General features: G+C 46.7%; 1 protein-coding gene across 1 annotated transcript in view; it reads right to left on the reverse strand.

Moving 5' to 3' along the window:
* Positions 1-18,501, reverse strand: part of LOC139055854 (proline dehydrogenase 1, mitochondrial-like) — a 370,252-nt gene that overhangs the window by 9,259 nt on the left and 342,492 nt on the right. The window contains exon 10 of the mRNA XM_070533417.1: positions 15,551-15,981. Within this exon, the coding sequence (XP_070389518.1) occupies positions 15,551-15,981 (431 nt within the window). The remainder of the gene's footprint in view (positions 1-15,550; positions 15,982-18,501) is intronic.

Raw genomic sequence — 18,501 nt, forward strand, 5'->3', positions numbered from 1 at the left:
TACCAAAAATTGGTGACAGAAAAGAGTAAAACCACATAAAAACATACTCGAATTTATGTCAAATTTCTCAGGGAGGTTCCTGTAAACAAAGTAAATTAATGCCTTTGAAAAGAAAATTAGGTAAATTTCCTTCTGGGTAGGAATTGAGCCCATGCATATGGGGTGCGAGACGAACACCCTTCCCTGATGCCACGGCAGCTCCACGGTTCTGGCTGACTAAATGTGTGGCCCAGAGCTTGCGCCACTGGGCACGTGATGGTGCAGCCAATAGGTGGCACCACGTCATGAGTGCATAAAATGAGTGTATTAAATAAAAAGCACTAATGTCAAATTGAATGCTGATGAGTGGTCCTTCAAGTTATGAACTCCTCGCAGGCAAGCGAGCAAATTCAGATGCTTGGTGCATTTTCATTTGGGCTTACCGAGGCGCAGCTGGAACGCAGGTGAGAGCTTGCATGGACAAGAAATGTGAAGAAAAGCAAAAAGATTTCACTAAAGCAACTACAATGCTTTCGCATTCCCACACGTAAGCAGTCTAAAGTGTCTCTGCCAATTTTTCCTGTGTTCCTAGATACGTTTCTCGTGATGAATATAGCCTGAAAGGCTTCTCAGAGGAAATGCCAGTGGGAAAGTTGCTTTACACATTGTACGGTTTAATGTCAGGGTAATCAGTGTTATCTAATATTTGTTATATGCATAATTCATTACACTATAATATTGTCGAGAAAACATTTAGATTTTCTTTGTCCTACCCACTACTTCATTATATCTGTGTTAGTTACATCAATGTTCAACTGTAATGTGGGTGCAACATATTGTAAATTTTATACAGTAGAACCTTGTTCATACAGTTTGGAAAAAACTGCAAGATAAAACGTAGCAACCGGGGAAACGTATGATCCGAAATAAATAAAAAATTCAACAGGCTTAGCTATTCTTGACATCTTTGTAATGCGAAATGTCATGTGGATCATTACGGCACGAGACACCAATGCACATTACACTGGTGGTGCACTGGTGGCGCATGATTTGTTTTGTTGTTTTCGTATTGCGTGATGCTTTAAATGGGCGATGGAAAACTGAAATGAAATCGAACCAGTGGGCGATGCCGGATGCCGCTGAAGCGAAACGTGATACCCACATCAAGCTTGCCCACACAGAGAAGGTTGTCAGGATTGGGGCTCAATCCCATCACTCGTAACCTGTTGTCAAGATTGGAGTCCGGCATGAATTAGAAGGTAGCTGGCCCATGCCGTCGTCCAACTTATCCACGCTGAGGACGTTGATGAAGGGAAGGACTGCTTCTCATCGAGAACGAGAAATATGGGTTTATTTACAGTATCTACATCAGTCTAGCATGACTGCTTAGAAAAGTGCATCAGCCTAACATGACTGCTTGAGAGAGAGTGTTCTGAGCAGCCGCACAACAGCGATTTACAAACACTCGGTCCTCCCCTGATACCCGGGTGACGAAAACGACCGTCCAGGCACCATAGGCGAGTTGATGAGGCACCGTAGGTGAGTTGACGAGGCACCGTAGGGGAGACAAGGCACCGTAGGCGAGTTGACGAGGCATCGTAGGGGAGACGACCAGGCACCGTAGGGGCATTTTATTCCCAGAGCTGACCCCCGCAGCGCGCCCGCCGGCAACCCATTGTCTTGCGTCTTGGTCGGCGCGTGGGAAGGGGTCTCAGTAGACGTTCCCGTGGGCTCAGTAACAATAGTTGGTCCGCTGAGCCCGTTTAGTCACAATGGCGACGAGGCTAGAGCGTAACGGTGGCGTCCCGAGACAAGGTTGCCGCTGCTGTAGCAACTGGCAGGCAAAACTTGCACGTCATCGGGCCGTTCTTAACAGCGCCTCCATGGCCTGGAAAATCTCGACTGTCCAGCGCTGTAAACCACTGAGCAGGATGAGAACGGCTGGTGGCCAGGGGTTGATGCCTTGGCTCACAGCGACCACTTGTGTAATGATGTCACTGCCCCTAAACATTCAACAAGGACAGGCAACTGCAAAACGAACCCCACAACATGGCTCTGTGCCGGGATGACGTACCTTGGCTCTCACTTTAGACCCGCTAGGCTTCGAAGAAAACATAAGTGCAGAAACAAAAGACGCTGCATTTCGTTATGCCTATTTTTGAAGCAATTTTGTGCTGACAAATTCAGCAATCATGAAGGGAATCCTGCTAAATGAGAGGGGATCTTCTTGGCTTAACAACATTAACGCTAGTAGCTCTAAAATTTAGGCGGGACCCTTAAACGCAGAATTCAAATTATTGTACTGAAACCATCCGTATTGCTATGCAACTTTCCCTTCTTATATCTAACAGAGAAGTTGTACTCTTGGAGAGTGAGACTTTATCGGAGCAAGCGGCCATTCTTGTGTGACATTTAATTGAGCCACGTCATAGGGCAGTGGTCGGTTTCGATGATGAACTTTGCTCCGTACAAGTAACACGACAACTTCTGGGCGGCCCAAACTAAACAAGCGCGTTCCTTCTCTGAAGCGCTGTAGGCTTCCTCTCTTACATTAAGTTTACGGCTGGCATAGAGGATAAGATGCTCCTCGTTATCGTCGCCGACCTGAATAAGTACCGCGCCCATACCTCTGTCGCTTGCGTCGCATTGAACTATGAATTCCTTTGTGTAGTCTGGCACACGAAGCACAGGACGAGAAACCAATAGTGTTTTCAAACTTTGGAAAGCATTCCCTTTGTCCTTATCCCAGTGTACGCTACGTGGTGCTCCCTTTCAGAGGGCGTCCGTTAATGGACTTGCCATTTGCGAGTCATTCGGAATGTACTGTTGATAGTACCCAACAAGTCCCAAAAATGAACGAAGGTATGTTTTCGTGTGCGGCTGAGAAAATTCTCCAATCGTAGCTATTTTCAGCTCGGCCAGCCGTCTCGTGCCCTGGCCAAAAACATGGCCCAGATAAGTAACCTGTGAACACCCAAATCTACACTTTTCCGCTTACATCGTTAAGCCGGCTTCCCTCAACCGTGAGAACACCTGTTTGAGGTGCGATACGTGTTGTTCCCAGCTGTCTGAAAAAATGGCCACATCATCAAGATAAGACAAGGCAAACTCCTGCAAGTCTTTTAGGACAATATCCATTAATTTAGAGAAGCTAAACGGCACGTTCTTCAGCTCGAAGCTGAGTGCGAGAGGGCGAAAAGTGCCTACAGGTGAGATGAATGTGGCATAGCGGCTGGCACTTTCTGAAAGGGGAACTTGCCAGTACCCCCGCATGAGATCTATAGTTGAAATTTATTTAGCAACGCTAACTCTTTCAATTCGTTCCTCAACGTTGGGTATCGGGTACAGCCGATCCCTAGAGATGGCATTTAACTTCCTGTAGTCAACACACGGACGAGGGTCCTTGTTAGGGGTTTCTACCAGTATTAGCGGTGACGTGTAGTCACTCTCAGCGGGCTCAATAACTCCCAACTCTAGCATGCGCTGTACCTCTGCCTCCATAATCTCTCTCTGTGTTGGAGACACCTTGTAAGGCTTTGATTTTACGGTAACATGATCTTGGCTTCTAGTGCGAAGTAAAACACGGACACAGAAAGGAGCAGACAGGACGAGCACAGGACCGTCTGCTCCTTCCTGTGTCCGTGTTTTACTTCGCGCTAGAAGCCAAGATCACGTTACCGTACCAACTCGCTCAACTGTCTATCCTTTTGATCTTACGGGTTCGGTTGATGTCAGCTCTATTTCGTGCGTTATTAGTTCAGTTCTACCTGGCCGATTGCGGAATCTGTCGAGATATTCCCCTAACACCCCTTTTAGCTCATCTAGCTGCTCGGGTCTAAGAGCGTGCGAGCTTACTGAATGTTTTGCTACTTCTTCTAGGCTGATTTCAGAGTCGGAGGTCGCCCTACACTCCTTAAACTTGATACTAGTGCCATCCTGCTCTTTGATGGTATAGTTAACGACTCCGCTCTGCTCTACATACGGCTCCATCAAATTGCAGTGATATATCCTCACTGTTGTGCCATTACCACAAGCCCGGATTCCGAATCTGCAAGATGCAGAATCTATCCTGCGAGCGCCATAATTCTCGCTTCACAAGTCAAGATGCTGCGCCTTCGTGCGGGAGAAGCCTCGGCGAGCAGCGTGTTTGGACGTGTCCGCGTGTGCCAGACAGCCCGGCGCCGCACCTCCCTTTGCCTGGAGGTCACCGCGCGCGCGAACTTTGAACCGGGTGGCCAGCGCGGTCGCTGGTTGGACCCCTCGGACGACCGTCGTGTGCTGACTTTGTATTGGGCCGTCTGAGTGACAATGGTCCTCGGGGATTATAAAAGCAGCGACAGGCCGCCTCGAAAACAGGATCCGCCAACCCACCGGGAGAGAGTGTCGCTCCCGACTGGGGTGAGATGTGTCACGCGTTTTCGCCGGACGTCGTCGTGCGAGAACAGTCGCGTTTGTTGTGAGCACTCGGCCCCAGTGCCGACCCGTTCATGTCCTGTATGATAACCTGTATATAATGTATAAAGTCCCTTTTGTTATTCTCATCGACGCCAGGCTCGGAGTCTTCGCTACCAACGCTCTGTCACGAAACGGGTGACGAGCGCTACGGGACCACAAAGCCGTAATCGTGGTGCAGCGGTACAAGTCGTAACACTGGTGGCACCGGTTGGGTGTCGTAACACTGGTGGCACCGGTTGGAAGTTCATAACACTGGATGGCAGCTACGGGATTGACCGGCATCAGCTACCTCGGCGCGGTGAGTGCCTGAAGTTTACCTCAAACACCAGACTTTCTCTGACACAGGTTATAGTAGCTTAGGGAAGGATTTGGTGTTGCATTGTGATAACCTTGTGTGTTTCAAGCCTAGTAAGAGTGTTTTGAAAACCAGGGGATGCTGAGGGGGTAGACAGGGCAGTGTGTGAAATACTTGCATATGTCTTACTAGTAGTGTTATAGTAGCGTACGGCAGGTATATTCAAAAAGGGTAAACAGCAGGAGGACAGTGTGAACGATGGAGAAGTACAAGGTGAAGGAACTTCTCGAAATTTGTGAGGAGTTGGGCATTGAGTTGGGCTCAACCAAAAGAAAGAATGCGATCCTTGAGGTCATGAGGACTGGGGACGTAACGGCTGAGGAAGCCGCTGAGGCCTGGGCGGATATCAATGAACGTCGGGAAAGGGAGGAAAGGGAGAAGGAACGTTGCGAGCAGGAAAGGAGAGAACAGCAACGTCGCGAGGAGGAAAAGGAGGAAAGGAGAGAACAGCAACGTCGCGAGGAGGAAAAGGAGGAAAGGAGAGAGAGGGAGCGACGTGAGCACGAGCTTAAAATGAAAGAGTTGGAGACCCGAAATAGCTCGCCAGCGCCTAGTCTCACTTCTAACGTTCCAAGAATACGCGATCAACTTCCACCCTTTGTCGTCGGAGAGGATATGGCCAAATACCTCGTGAAATTTGAGCACGTCTGCGAACGGAATAGCATTGAGCGATCCCTTTGGGCACAGAATCTGTTAGCCTTGCTTCCTGGGGAGGCATCAGACGTAATAACTTGCTTATCGAAAGAGGCGTTTGAGAGCTACAGTGATGCGAAGGAAGCGCTACTGCGGAAGTACAAATTGTCGCCCGAAGCTTTCCGGCAGAGGTTCCGGTATGCAAAAAAGGGTAAGGAGTCGAATGTTGACTTCGCGTTTCGTCTAAAAGCCGACTTGGTGGAATGGCTGAAGGGCGAAGAGGTTTACGACGACCGCGACAAAATTGTCGAATGCATCGCGTTGGAGCAGTTCTACCGTTGCATTGATGAGGATGTCCGGCTCTGGCTGCAAGATAGGCTAAAGGAGGTTAAGCTAAACAAGGCAGCAGAGTTAGCGGAAGAGTATTACACCCGCCGCAGCTTACACAGCAAGGCAGTGCGTGTAGAAAAAGCAGATAGAAGAGATGGGTTTTACGGGAAGCCCGACGAACGGAAGGAAATCACGCGTCGCGAGTTTCGGGACGACGAGTCCCTTCCCAAAGAAACTGTAAGGGAAGGACAGAATGCATCTCAGAATGATGACGATGGTCCGAAACAGCGAAACGAAATGACGCGTTCTTTTGAAAAACGGAAACCGTTAACCTGCTACAATTGCAAAAAGCAAGGGCACATCGCTGCAAGCTGCCCAGAGAGAATTGCTTTTGCAACGATACAGGAAACTCACAAGAACATACGTCTATTGGAGCCCTATGTGCAGGAAATTAAGGTAAACGGCAAGAAGTGCCGAGCACTGCGGGACTCTGCAGCAACTATGGACGTTGTTCACCCGTCTTTCGTCTCCTCGAGTGATTTTACGGGAGAGTGCGTTAGGATACGGCAAGTGGCCGAGAAGGAGAGTGTCTGTTTACCGATCGCAACGGTTATCATTGAAGGAGAGTTTGGAAAACTTAACACCGAAGCCGCTGTGTCAGCCGCCCTCCCGGAGCAATTTTCCTACCTCTTCTCAAATAGCTCGGAGCAGCTGCTGAGGGATCAGGGCAAATCATTCTTTGCCGACGTGGCGTACATGGCCCCCACGCGATCCAAAGCGCGCCCGCTGTCGAGGGAACTTGACTTAGCGTCGGTGAGCGAAAGGCGGTGCGGCACACGGACTGATCAAGGTAACTTGAATGGCGAGCAGTCGCGGGAGAGGCAGAGCTCGGACGCTGGCCTAGACGAGCGGGTCCTGGAAGTGAGTGGGAGTGACGCGTGCAGTGCTAGCCGCGATATAGACTCGACGCCGCAATTAGGCGACGCGGGCTCCACACTCGCTCCGGTTTCCGCCAGCTGGCAGGAACAGGCTGCAGTTGAAAGGGAAACTCGGATTCGCGAACAACAGGAAGATTGTTCACTAGCCGATCTGAGGAAGAGCGTCAAACGGGGAGTGAAAAAAAAAGGAGGTTTCATTTGGCAAGGAATCTGGCTTATTGTACCGCCGCTACACGGATAAGCAGGGTCGCAAATATAAGCAGCTTCGGATTCCGCGAAAATATCGCCGGGAAAAATGAATGACCTCATTTGCTTCCTCAGAAGTATGTTTTCGGTCCAAGTGATTTCAAGGGGACCATTCTATTTGTAATTATTATTGCTGATTAATAATTGTTTCTATTTTGTTGTGTTGTTAATTTGAAAACTGGTTGTTTGAGCCTTGTGTACTAGATCGCACACCTGCCTCTTGTTGCAGCGGGAGCAAAAAGAGGGATAGCAATTTAGTTAGGTTGATTTGAATTATGGCCTTGTCTGGTGTTTGACGGGAGACAGAGGGCACTTGTTCGTGTTGGGTGTTGCCTTTTGCCGGTCGGTTTTGCAAGCTGCAGAACGACCAAGCGGGACCAGTGGCGAGAAGCAAGGTCTTAGGAACGACCCGAGCGGAGCTGGTCAAGGTGCCTTGGCGACGACGTGGTGAGCAGAGCTCCTGTCCTGACGAGTCGGACCTGGGCACGTGAAGTTACCTGGCGTCCCGACAATGGACGTGAACTTGGACGAGCCTGACGAACGTGCGCGCCTGGCATCCGAGCCACGTGGAGGCAGCTCGTCTTCCCGGCGCCTTATCTGAGGGCGGGGATGCTGTTGTGCCATTACCACAAGCCCGGATTCCGAATCTGCAAGATGCAGAATCTATCCTGCGAGCGCCATAATTCTCGCTTCACAAGTCAAGATGCTGCGCCTTCGTGCGGGAGAAGCCTCGGCGAGCAGCGTGTTTGGACGTGTCCGCGTGTGCCAGACAGCCCGGCGCCGCACCTCCCTTTGCCTGGAGGTCACCGCGCGCGCGAACTTTGAACCGGGTGGCCAGCGCGGTCGCTGGTTGGACCCCTCGGACGACCGTCGTGTGCTGACTTTGTATTGGGCCGTCTGAGTGACAATGGTCGTCGGGGATTATAAAAGCAGCGACAGGCCGCCTCGAAAACAGGATCCGCCAACCCACCGGGAGAGAGTGTCGCTCCCGACTGGGGTGAGATGTGTCACGCGTTTTCGCCGGACGTCGTCGTGCGAGAACAGTCGCGTTTGTTGTGAGCACTCGGCCCCAGTGCCGACCCGTTCATGTCCTGTATGATAACCTGTATATAATGTATAAAGTCCCTTTTGTTATTCTCATCGACGCCAGGCTCGGAGTCTTCGCTACCAACGCTCTGTCACGAAACGGGTGACGAGCGCTACGGGACCACAAAGCCGTAATCGTGGTGCAGCGGTACAAGTCGTAACACTGGTGGCACCGGTTGGGTGTCGTAACACTGGTGGCACCGGTTGGAAGTTCATAACATCACTTCCTTCCTGCAATCGGGCATTTTCAGAGCATAGTTAGTATCTGAAAGTTTGTGCAACACTTTAACGGGCCCGTCCCATTGAACTTCAAGCTTGTTCTTTCTTGAAGGTTTGAGGATCATTATCTGGTCTCCGGCGTTAAACATACGAAGCCTTGCATTCTTGTCGTAATAGAATTTGGCGTTCTTTTGAGCTATTCCCATGCTCTTTCCGACTAGTTCTTGGGTTCCGCTTAGCCGTTCCAGAAGATTTAGCACGTATTCAACCACTGTAGGACTCTCTCCTCTTTCCTCCCACATCTCTCTTAACATCCTTAGTGGAGAACGGGGTGTCCTCCCATGCACTAGTTCTGCTGGTGAGAACCCTGTCGCTTCATGTGGAACTGTTCGCAAAGCAAACAAAGTTGCCGGCAGACAGTTCTCCCAGTCCTCCTTTTGCTCGTAACAGAGCGCACGCAAAACTCTCTTAAGCACTGAATGCCACCTCTATACACTGTTTGACTGAGGGTGATAGACGGAACTGTGTATTAACTTTACCCCGCACTTTTGCAAGAATGTGGAAGTCAGTGCACTGGTGAATACTGAATACTGGCCTGAATTTCGGTTGAAAACCCAACTCGTGCAAACACTGTCAAAAGTGTGTCTACTACTTCGGTGGAGCTGAGCTCTTTCAGAGGGATTGTTTCTGGAAACTTTGTAGCCGGACACAGCATGGTAAACAACTACCTGTAACCTGATTTTGTTTTTGGTAGAGGCCCTACCGTGTCTATCACAAGTCATCTGAAAGGTTCTGTTATTAAGGGCACTACCTTTAGTGGAGCTTTTCATGCCTCTCCTGGTTTACCCGAGCGCTGGCAGGCGTCGCATGATGTTACAAAGTTTTCTACGTCTTTGAAACAGCCAGGCCAGTAGCATTCCATAAGCAATCTTTCCTTTGATTTGTTTATGCCTAGGTGGCCGGACCACCCATTTCCATGACAGAGACTCAAAAGGTCCTCCCTGTACTAAGTAGGTACGACTAATTGATCTAGAATCCTACCCTTTCGATCTTTGTAGTGTCGATACAACAACCCTCCTCTCTCTTGTATCGTCATGTTGTGCCTAGCAATGCCTTCTTTAGCTGTGTGGTGTAATTTAGCTAAGTTGTCATCCTTCTTTTGCTCTATTGCCAGTGCCTCTCTGTCCACACGTAAGAGCGTATCAAAATTCTTTGAGGCCGGTGATAATAATGACCCTGTCTCGCTTGCGATTGCGTCAGCTTGCTCTTCCTGCAGGCTTGAACTTTGACCCTCTAGTGCTTCGCTCTCATTGAGCTGGTCAGCTGGCAGGCTCTCCTCAACTGTATTTTTTTTGTCCCTCGGGCCTAGCTCGGATTCGGGTATTGAAGTTATCCCCCTTTCTGTTTCCGCTGGAGCAGCTTGTGCATTTTCGGCCGAAAGTGACGCGATCTTACGAGCTTGGCCTCGTGTCAATGCCTGTACTACGCCCTCTCCCAATTTAAGCCCTTTGTCACGCAGTAACTGATTCGAACGATTCGAAAAGATGTAAAGGTACTGCAGTGACAAAAATTTGGAAACTGCAGCCTCAGTCTCTAGCTCCCCAAATGGTCCACTGATTTTGATTTTGGCCATGGGCAGACACATGCTGTGTTCTTCTACAACCTGTTTGATTCATGCTACTTCTCCGGTGAAGTCATCTACCGTCACCTAAGATGGATGGACAATGTCCATCATGGCAGCACTGTCTCTTAGCACTCGGCATGGTTTGCCATTAACTTGCAGGTCGTGAAGATAGGGGCTTAAAAGTTGCACATTCTCGTCTTTTTCATTCATGTAGGAAAAAACTACGCTAGGCTTTCCGCAGTTCACAGCGTTTTGTCCCAGTTTGTGGCACTTATAGCAGCGGATCGGTCAAAAGATTCGAATTTTCTTTTCTGCTCTTTTGTACGGTTTCCCTGTTAGGTTTCTCCTCGCTCTTTTCTGCGGGCTTTTCCTCCACTTCTACAGGCTCCGGTCGTCTAGTCTGCGAACCCTTTTTGAAACGAAACAGTTTCCGTGGTCCATTTCGACCATCCCAATTTCCGTCCTCAGCGTTCAATTTTCTACGCGTTGCGTACTGTTCGGCTGATTCAGCCGCCCTTTCCACAGTGTTTACATTCCCTCTGTCTTGCACCCACAGTTTCAGAGCTTGGGGGATGCTTTTGTAAAACTGCTCTAGACACATGCATTCAATGATCATGTCTCTGCTGTCGTATGCTTCCGCGCTTTTCAGCCACTCGACTAGGTTGGCCTTTAAGCTATATGCAAACTCCGGATATCCCTCGCTATCTTTCTTGCCTGTGCTCCTAAACCTTTGCCGAAAAGCTTTGGCTGAAAGGCAGTATTTCTTCAGGAGACTAGCCTTAACTTTCGCATAATCATATGCATTCTGTGCACTCAGTCTGGCGATTACTTCCGCCGCCTCACACAGCAACATAGACAGCAACCGCTGTGGCCATGTACTCGGACCGAAGTTCATCTTCTCGCAAGCCCTTTCAAAATTGCTTAGGAAAAAGCCTATGTCGGTCCTGACCTCAAATGGCTTTAATAGCCTGTCGATGCGATACAATTCTGCCTCACTTGATCGTCCCAGAGCGCCTTCACTCCCTTGAGACAACTCCAAACGTTTGCTTTCAAGTTCAAGTTGCTTTCTTCTTAACTCGCGTTCCTCTCTCTCTTGTTCTTTTCTCTCTCGTTCTTCTCTCTTTTTCAGAAGTTCAAACCCCATTTCGATTTCTTCCTCACTTGCTTTTTTGGAAATTAGCTGCAATAATTCCGATTTTAGCATTTCCTTGCGTACATCTAGGCCCAGCTCCTCACCAACAATCAACAATTCGTCTCTCAGCAGTCTCCTTAACTCCATGATTGCTGCTTTACTGCCTTGGTCCTGCTCGCTAAATCTAGCTAGGAAAACACAACCTAGCTAACAATCAACAATCTAGCTTCCCTACAGTTCTAAACAGAACAACCACAAAATGAAGCCTAGAGAGTCAAAGCAAGAACCAGGCACTCACCGCAGACACAGCACCATGTCGCAAAGTCCATCTCACCGCTGTCAGCCAGTTGTCAGGATTGGGGCTCAATCCCATCGCTCGTAACCCATTGTCAAGATTGGAGTCCGGCATGAATTAGAAGGTAGCTGGCCCATGCTGTTGTCCAACTTATCCACACTGAGGACGTTGATGAAGGGAAGGACTGCTTCTCATCGAGAACGAGAAATATGGGTTTATTTACAGTATCTACATCAGTCTAGCATGACTGCTTAGAAAAGTGCATCAGTCTAACATGACTGCTTGAGAGAGAGTGTTCTGAGCAGCTGCACAACAACGGTTTATAAACACTCGGTCCTCCCCCGATACCCAGGTGATGGAAACGGCCGTCCAGGCACCGTAGGCGAGTTGACGAGTTCTTAACAACGGCGGCGCGTTTGAATTATTGCCTGCTGAAGGCGTGCAGTACGGTATACCAAAGTAACTACGCATCACGCACTCTAAAACAGATAGGTGAAGATGCTTATTGCTCTGGCGGTAATAGCTGTGAATGCGGCGTGCGACGACCTGGGTGGAGGTTTGCTGATACTAAAATGAGAAACTGAGTGCGTGTTTTTAAGTGACACGGGTGGGCGGGTGCTGCAGTGAAGCTGTTGCGATGGGTACCTATATACTGATCTCGATCGCATGTGCCTCGCGCATTTTCTTGTTTACATGGGATTGTTAGCAGCCAGAAAATGTATCATATGATCACATTTTGGCGACGTACTGAATGTTGATGCCAGAAAATAGTGTTTTCCAGGAATGTATGAACCGGTGAAAAATGAGCGTGACAAGAATGTTCTCGATTGCGAACGTTGGAGTAGGCAAACGTACATAATGGGAACGTATCAATGAGGTTCTACTGTATACATGTTGTGAAGTGCTTGTGGAAATGCCTTTATTGGAGGAAACATAAGTTCCCCTTGGCTACTGCTATTACAGCTTGTTCATCATTAGAGGGAAACAGCGTAGGAATCCGAGAAAAACATCAATCGGAATGAAGTCTTCATCAGATTCCTGCACTGTTTCCCTGTAATGATGAACTACCAAGAAGTCCAACTTAAAGCACTGCTCAACATCTTGCTAGCTCTGAAAAATAAAAGGTCTCATAGGTTTGCGGAGACATATCCACATGTGCATGCATGTACACGTGAGTGTGCGTGTATGCTTTTCTGATTTAATAGGAAGACTACGCAGATGTGTGGTCTCCATTTGCAAGTTATGAAAGAAGGATATATTTTATTTATTTCAAGTTACACTTTGTGTTGCTGGGAAAGGTTATAGAAGCAGTGGCAATGCATTGTGCCAGTTAACAGAAAGGAGCCAGTACTATAGTATTAGCTATGAAAGGCCTGCTGTCACTCAAACGTATGCAAACTTGCCAGACAGAAAAAATGTTCACACATTTGGCACTTACGTTTAAAGGGACACTAAAGGCAGATATACGTCAACGTGGACTGTTAAAATAACATATCACAAACCATGCAGCCTAGTATTTGTTTCAAGAAAAGACTCAGTTTAAGACAAAATCGCATCTGAATGGTTTGCATTCCTCTAGCACAATTAAAATCACCCACCCATGAGCAAGGACTTGTGATGTTGCATACGCCATTACCACTCTTTACTGCTGTCGGTTAGTAAAATGTCATCCAACAGCCAGCACAATGATTTCTTTCTCTTCCTTTTTTTTTTCTTGTGTAATGCGCAAAAGCATGACCAAAAACTGAGCGATGACACTGCCGACAGCATGCCAAGGCATCACATGGATGCAGAACTTTCTGCTGCTTGCAGAAATTTTGCTTGTCATCTGGAAGTCTTTGTGGCAGCCTGTCTGTTTCTACACGATTGTGCGACAGCAGCAACCAGTGCACATGCCTCGATCCGAATTCGATCTTGCCACTTGCTCCCCTCCGTAAGTAACAGCAAGGAATAAACGGTAAAATCAGCCTTAGCTTCGTCTGATCTCACACCGAGTACAAAGCGTTCAAGACCACCTGTGCAGCACAGCCTCGGAGGCCATAGAACCACAAAAGTGTTTTGATTCATAGCTGTCAGGTGGCACCATATCATTTACCACTGGCGGCATGGAGTGCAATTTTACTGGTTATGACAGCCCATTTAAACTAGATCTAGTACCTTCTGGTTAAAATGTTGGCTTCACAGCATGTATCAGATTTTTTTACGGCAATGCTATTATTTTCAGGCAACAATGAAAGTTTGTGGCTACATTTAAAAATGTTTCCTTGATGTACGTAGTTCTCCCACAGCAGGGGGAGAGAGAAAAGCCGACAGGTTGGGCCTGCTACTCGGCACTGGGGGAAGAGGAAAGGGTTCAGAGAGAAGATGCTGATTACAAGGACAAAGATGGTGGTGAAAATCTTGCACGCTCCAAGACTCTTCAAAGGTCCACCAATCACGTCGCTTGAATATCGCATGCATGTGGTCGCACCTTTATTACGAGCTTCGTGAGCCAGGAAAACAAGCATAGCACTAGTTAATACACAAACTACCAAAACATGAGAGTGCAGGTGGTGTGGAATTGACCTTTTGACTACCCACTGTATTGTTGTGAAGGGTAACAGTTTTCTTTTTTTTGAGAATCGAATAGAAGTAGACAAGCAGCATTTTTATCTGTGTTATAATGCAATGCAGTCATCTTTTTATTATCAGTGGTTGAGTACAAGTGACGAAATTATAATGAGAAGTTTCTATCTCATCGGACTAGTGTAGGATGCCCAAATGGAGCCTCAAACCTTGTCATACATTTACCTCAATTGCTCCATTAGTAATGCCTTAGAAATTCTTGAGCATTAATCTACCTTTAGCTTGACCTAATATTCGCCTTTAGAGTTCTTTTAAGGGAAAACCACACTGTACACAGCCTACCATTAGTGCCATGAATGGTGTGTGTGACATGAAGGTAGTACCATTCATGCCTCACAACAGTCATGTTTGCGCTAGATCCAAAAAGTGGTAACCAGCGATGTGCTGCAAAGGAGCAATGCATCAGCTAAAGCTACGCAGCATTGTTAAGCTGTGCTAACAAGATGAGACGAAAAAGCACTGCATGGTAACTCGTCCTTTGCTTTCTTCCTATGTTCCGTCTGTTTAACGCTACTTAGCAATGTCATATAATTAAAATGACCAACTAGCCCAGCTTTTCTGTTCAATTCACCTTCGTGCTGTATCGCATATTGTAAGCAGCCACTATCATACCATAGACAATATCTTAAATATTCTTAATAGCAATCATATTTCTGTAAGGAAAGCATAACAAGAAAAATCACTTCTAATCATGCTTCATCGACTTGATAGTGTTTAATAATTTCACTAACTCAAAGGCTCAGTTTCTTTAAGTGTTTAGCTGAATGTATGTATGAATGAATTTCTGATGGATCACCAATTCCCTGATAAACGAATGTCACTAATGCATTCTGTTGGAGTGTGTTACACATTATTACTCACAAATCTGCTTTTTCTCAGTCGCAAATTAAGTGAGTGCACCTATCGGCATCCTTATCTTTTTTTTTCTTTGTGTTCGTATTGTTTTATTGTTCTATTTTGATGGGGTGTCAACACTGATTGTAATTCATACAGGTAAACCTACATATTTGCTTTCTACGCATGCTCATGTATGGCTCTTATGTGCAAAATTGGAGCGGAGTGGCTCTCAAGCTTATTGTAAAAGAAAAAAAAAAACCACTTCCTGCCCTTCGTCCACTCTTCGTGATGCTTGACTCTGGTACCACAATCAGAAATTCCTTTGGAAATATACAGCACAAATCAACAAAGGAAGCAGAAGACACAATTAAACGTGGCCTTTGATTTGTATCCTTTGACATGAGTGAGCACCTCCTTTGGTTGGTGAAATTTCTTTACATGTTCAACCCGTCCAGCTTGCCATTCTGATTACTGCTACGTAGGTCATGGATGGGTCACAGCAGTTATTCCCTCTGTGTGTCTGTTCAAGGCTTTTCTGAAGTGCGCAAGCAACATCTATACCAGAAATAAAAGAAGAGGAAAAATTCTTGTCTGCTCCAGTGCACTGTGTTGCCATCTCAGCCCCTTGGTGATGTTTCAAAGGAGCACGAATCCCGGGCGACTCACCTACGAGTCATGTGCACCAGACAAATGTGACAAGTAACCCACAGATGGGTCAGCACGCAAAGGAATGAAGACATTAAAAGATGCTGCTGCAGCAAACATGTTAAATATGGTATTATAGTCAATGGCTCACTTGTTGACAGCGAAACGAATGGTGTCCTCATTGTGTGAGGCCACCATGATAGCAATGGAGCGCCGCTCCTTGCTTTCCACCACCTGTCTCAGGCACTCGGTTAGGGTGCGGTAGTACGTGGCATTGGTGTCCTCATACGTGGCATTGACGGGGTCCTCGTAGCCAAGGGTGCGGGCCCGCAGTCGCTCCTGCTCCAGGTAGGCACCGCGCACCAGCTTGGCGCCAAAGAAGAAGCCTTGGCGCCGGGCAAGTTCCAGGTCGCGCACCACGTGGTCATACGTGGCGCGCAAGTAGCACTGGTATGTGTTGAACACTATGGCCTTCTCCCGGTTGTACTTGCGCATCAGCTCCATGGTGATGCGGCTAATGGCCGGCTGGAAGTAACTCTGCTCTGCGTCTATCATCACCCGCACGTCGCGTGCCCGGGCTGCCTGCGCCAACATTTCCCAAATACTGCTTGAGACTGTGAGGCTAGTCGGTCTATTGTGTTGACAAGAAAAGTTAGTGCAAGAAAACAAAAATTGGAGAGAGACAGATGAAGATGAATGCTGCTACCAACAGTTTATTTCTATAAACACACCCACCGATATATAGGTCATTCAAGCACATGCATCATGCCCCTTCTTCATACGAAAGCATGAATACCTATCAGAAAGGGCTGCTGCATGTGTCAGATACAAGCACTCAAGAACTCAAGCTCAGCATTGTGCATTGCAGTTGACGCCTTGCTTATAGAGATAATGGAATACTTGTTAATAAAGAAAGCTTTCCAAGCCAACTGAGCCACATTACTTGCAGACCTGCCTAAAATCCTGGTTTCACTAAACTGTGCCTCACATCCCCATGCCATAATATGGGTGACCAAATGAGCATACTTTTCATCTTTCCTTTTAATTTTTAGACCATGCTCCTCAATTTACCACGCTAAGTTTTCCAGTCAATATTTCAAATATAACAAACAAAAAGGAACACATGGCTGTGCACTTGTAGTACAAAGAACTGAAGGCTTCTCAAGAATGTCTAACCAGGTAGAAGTCATCATAGCAGCTTGTTTGGTCCAGCACAAATGCTGAAAAGCACCTAGAGACAGCACCTAGATGTATTTCAAGCCTAATTGATCCTGGATTAGTGATTCAAAGGAGTCCTGCTAGGTTACTGGTGTCAGAGCGGTAACCACCACAACATGATTCATGCCTCCTATTCTCATAGCAAAGCTTTTGAACCATGAACTCCAAGGGCTGAGAGTAAAGCGCTCTTCAAGTGTCCACAGTTTCCTTACTTCCTTGATAAGGTGCAACCCCCTCCCCCAACCCCCACTTAAGTTTTTTGCATGCATTAGCATGACTAAGATTGTGCCCAGATGAGTAAAAAAACGATACATCATGTTCGTTAATCACCGCCACACTCAGTTTCATGTCCCCTGGCAAAATTCCAACAGTTCTGCTCTACTCGGGAATGCCTGTTTCATGCAGCCATTTCTGCGATCACTTCTTTCTATTCATATTACGCATAAAAGAGAGAGTTAAATAATTTAATACCGGTTTCTTTACTTCTGTTTCAATCTATATTATGTATTAGCAACAAATTCATGTCTGACAGCTGGGCTTGCCCTTCCTGCCGGTCTTCTCAGCAAATGTGACGGTGGCCCAGCCAAGGAAAGCCTCAAGGCAGCACATCTTGTAAAGACCATGCTATCATATGCAATAATATTTAATAAACGACAAAGTGTGCATACTTCAACTTTTCTGTATGACACCATCTAGGTACTCGTAGCAGAACTGATAGTCGGGACTGATAGTTGGGACTGATAGTCCTTGTCTAATGTGCACGCTACAAATTTCACCATGAATAGGTACTTGTAATTTGTCAGAAGACATGCTGCTGCATTCAATGCAACTCTGATGCTATCATATGGCATTACCATTCCTACGAAATTGTCATTTTAATACCTAGCATCACAGTAAACAATGCACTTCCATTTGATTCTGGATGAAACAGGAAGGTTATGTACGTAAACATAGCATTAAAAAGCATGGTCTGCAAAATGTTGCTTTTGTGAAAAATTTGAGCGTGAATGAGCTTAGTTGGAAGGGTCACATATACCTGGTGCTGTTATTTACATAGCATTCAGCACTATTGCAAGCACAGTATGTCGAGAACTTGGAAAAGTTTTACCTACATTATTGCAATTATCACATGAACTAACAATGTAAGCGACTGAGGTGGTTGGTACTTCATGACCGCCAAACCTGCATAGCATTCATTTTGTTTTTACATACGGACCATAGCATTTTTTTACAACTTCATGCATTTATTAAGCAGCAGTATTTACTAACTCACAGTGAAAGACATGACGTATATATAGATACCATAGAAACATATCTGTAAACTTTGCAAACAATGTAACTCATTGTGGCGCACTATTTACAGAAATATTCTGCGCATGCATGAGAGATGTATTTTTTAACCAATATACTCTCGTCTAAGGACTTGTACTGCAAAGTATTGTCCCCATTCAACAGCATCACCATTGCTACCCTTCTACTCTGTGAAGGTTTGGCAGTGGTACAAGCTGTTGAATGGCAACAATACATTCCCTTTCGGTGGCTAGGTGCTGTGTATCAGGCAACCACAAGGACAAGAAATTTTCAGAGGAATTCTAGAAAACCCTTTGTGCTGGCGCTTGTTCCCTAGTGGTATCACATTTAGAGGGAGGAATGCAGCCTGCATATAAGAGCTTTTGGTTAGCAAACAGCTGTGAAAGGCAGCAAACTTGCATTTTTGCAAATGACTTATAAATGTCTGCCATCTACCCCATTTCCATGAAAGGAAAAGGGATGCCATCTCCTTCAATAATTATTTGATGCAGATAAATAAGAAATGAGAGGGTGAAGAAGAAAACAAGGTACAAAGCAAAAAGTGATCCTGTTACAGCCCAGGTAACAATGATG

The sequence above is a fragment of the Dermacentor albipictus genome, chromosome 2 (assembly GCF_038994185.2).
Source record: "Dermacentor albipictus isolate Rhodes 1998 colony chromosome 2, USDA_Dalb.pri_finalv2, whole genome shotgun sequence".
In the NCBI taxonomy this organism is placed as follows: domain Eukaryota; kingdom Metazoa; phylum Arthropoda; class Arachnida; order Ixodida; family Ixodidae; genus Dermacentor; species Dermacentor albipictus.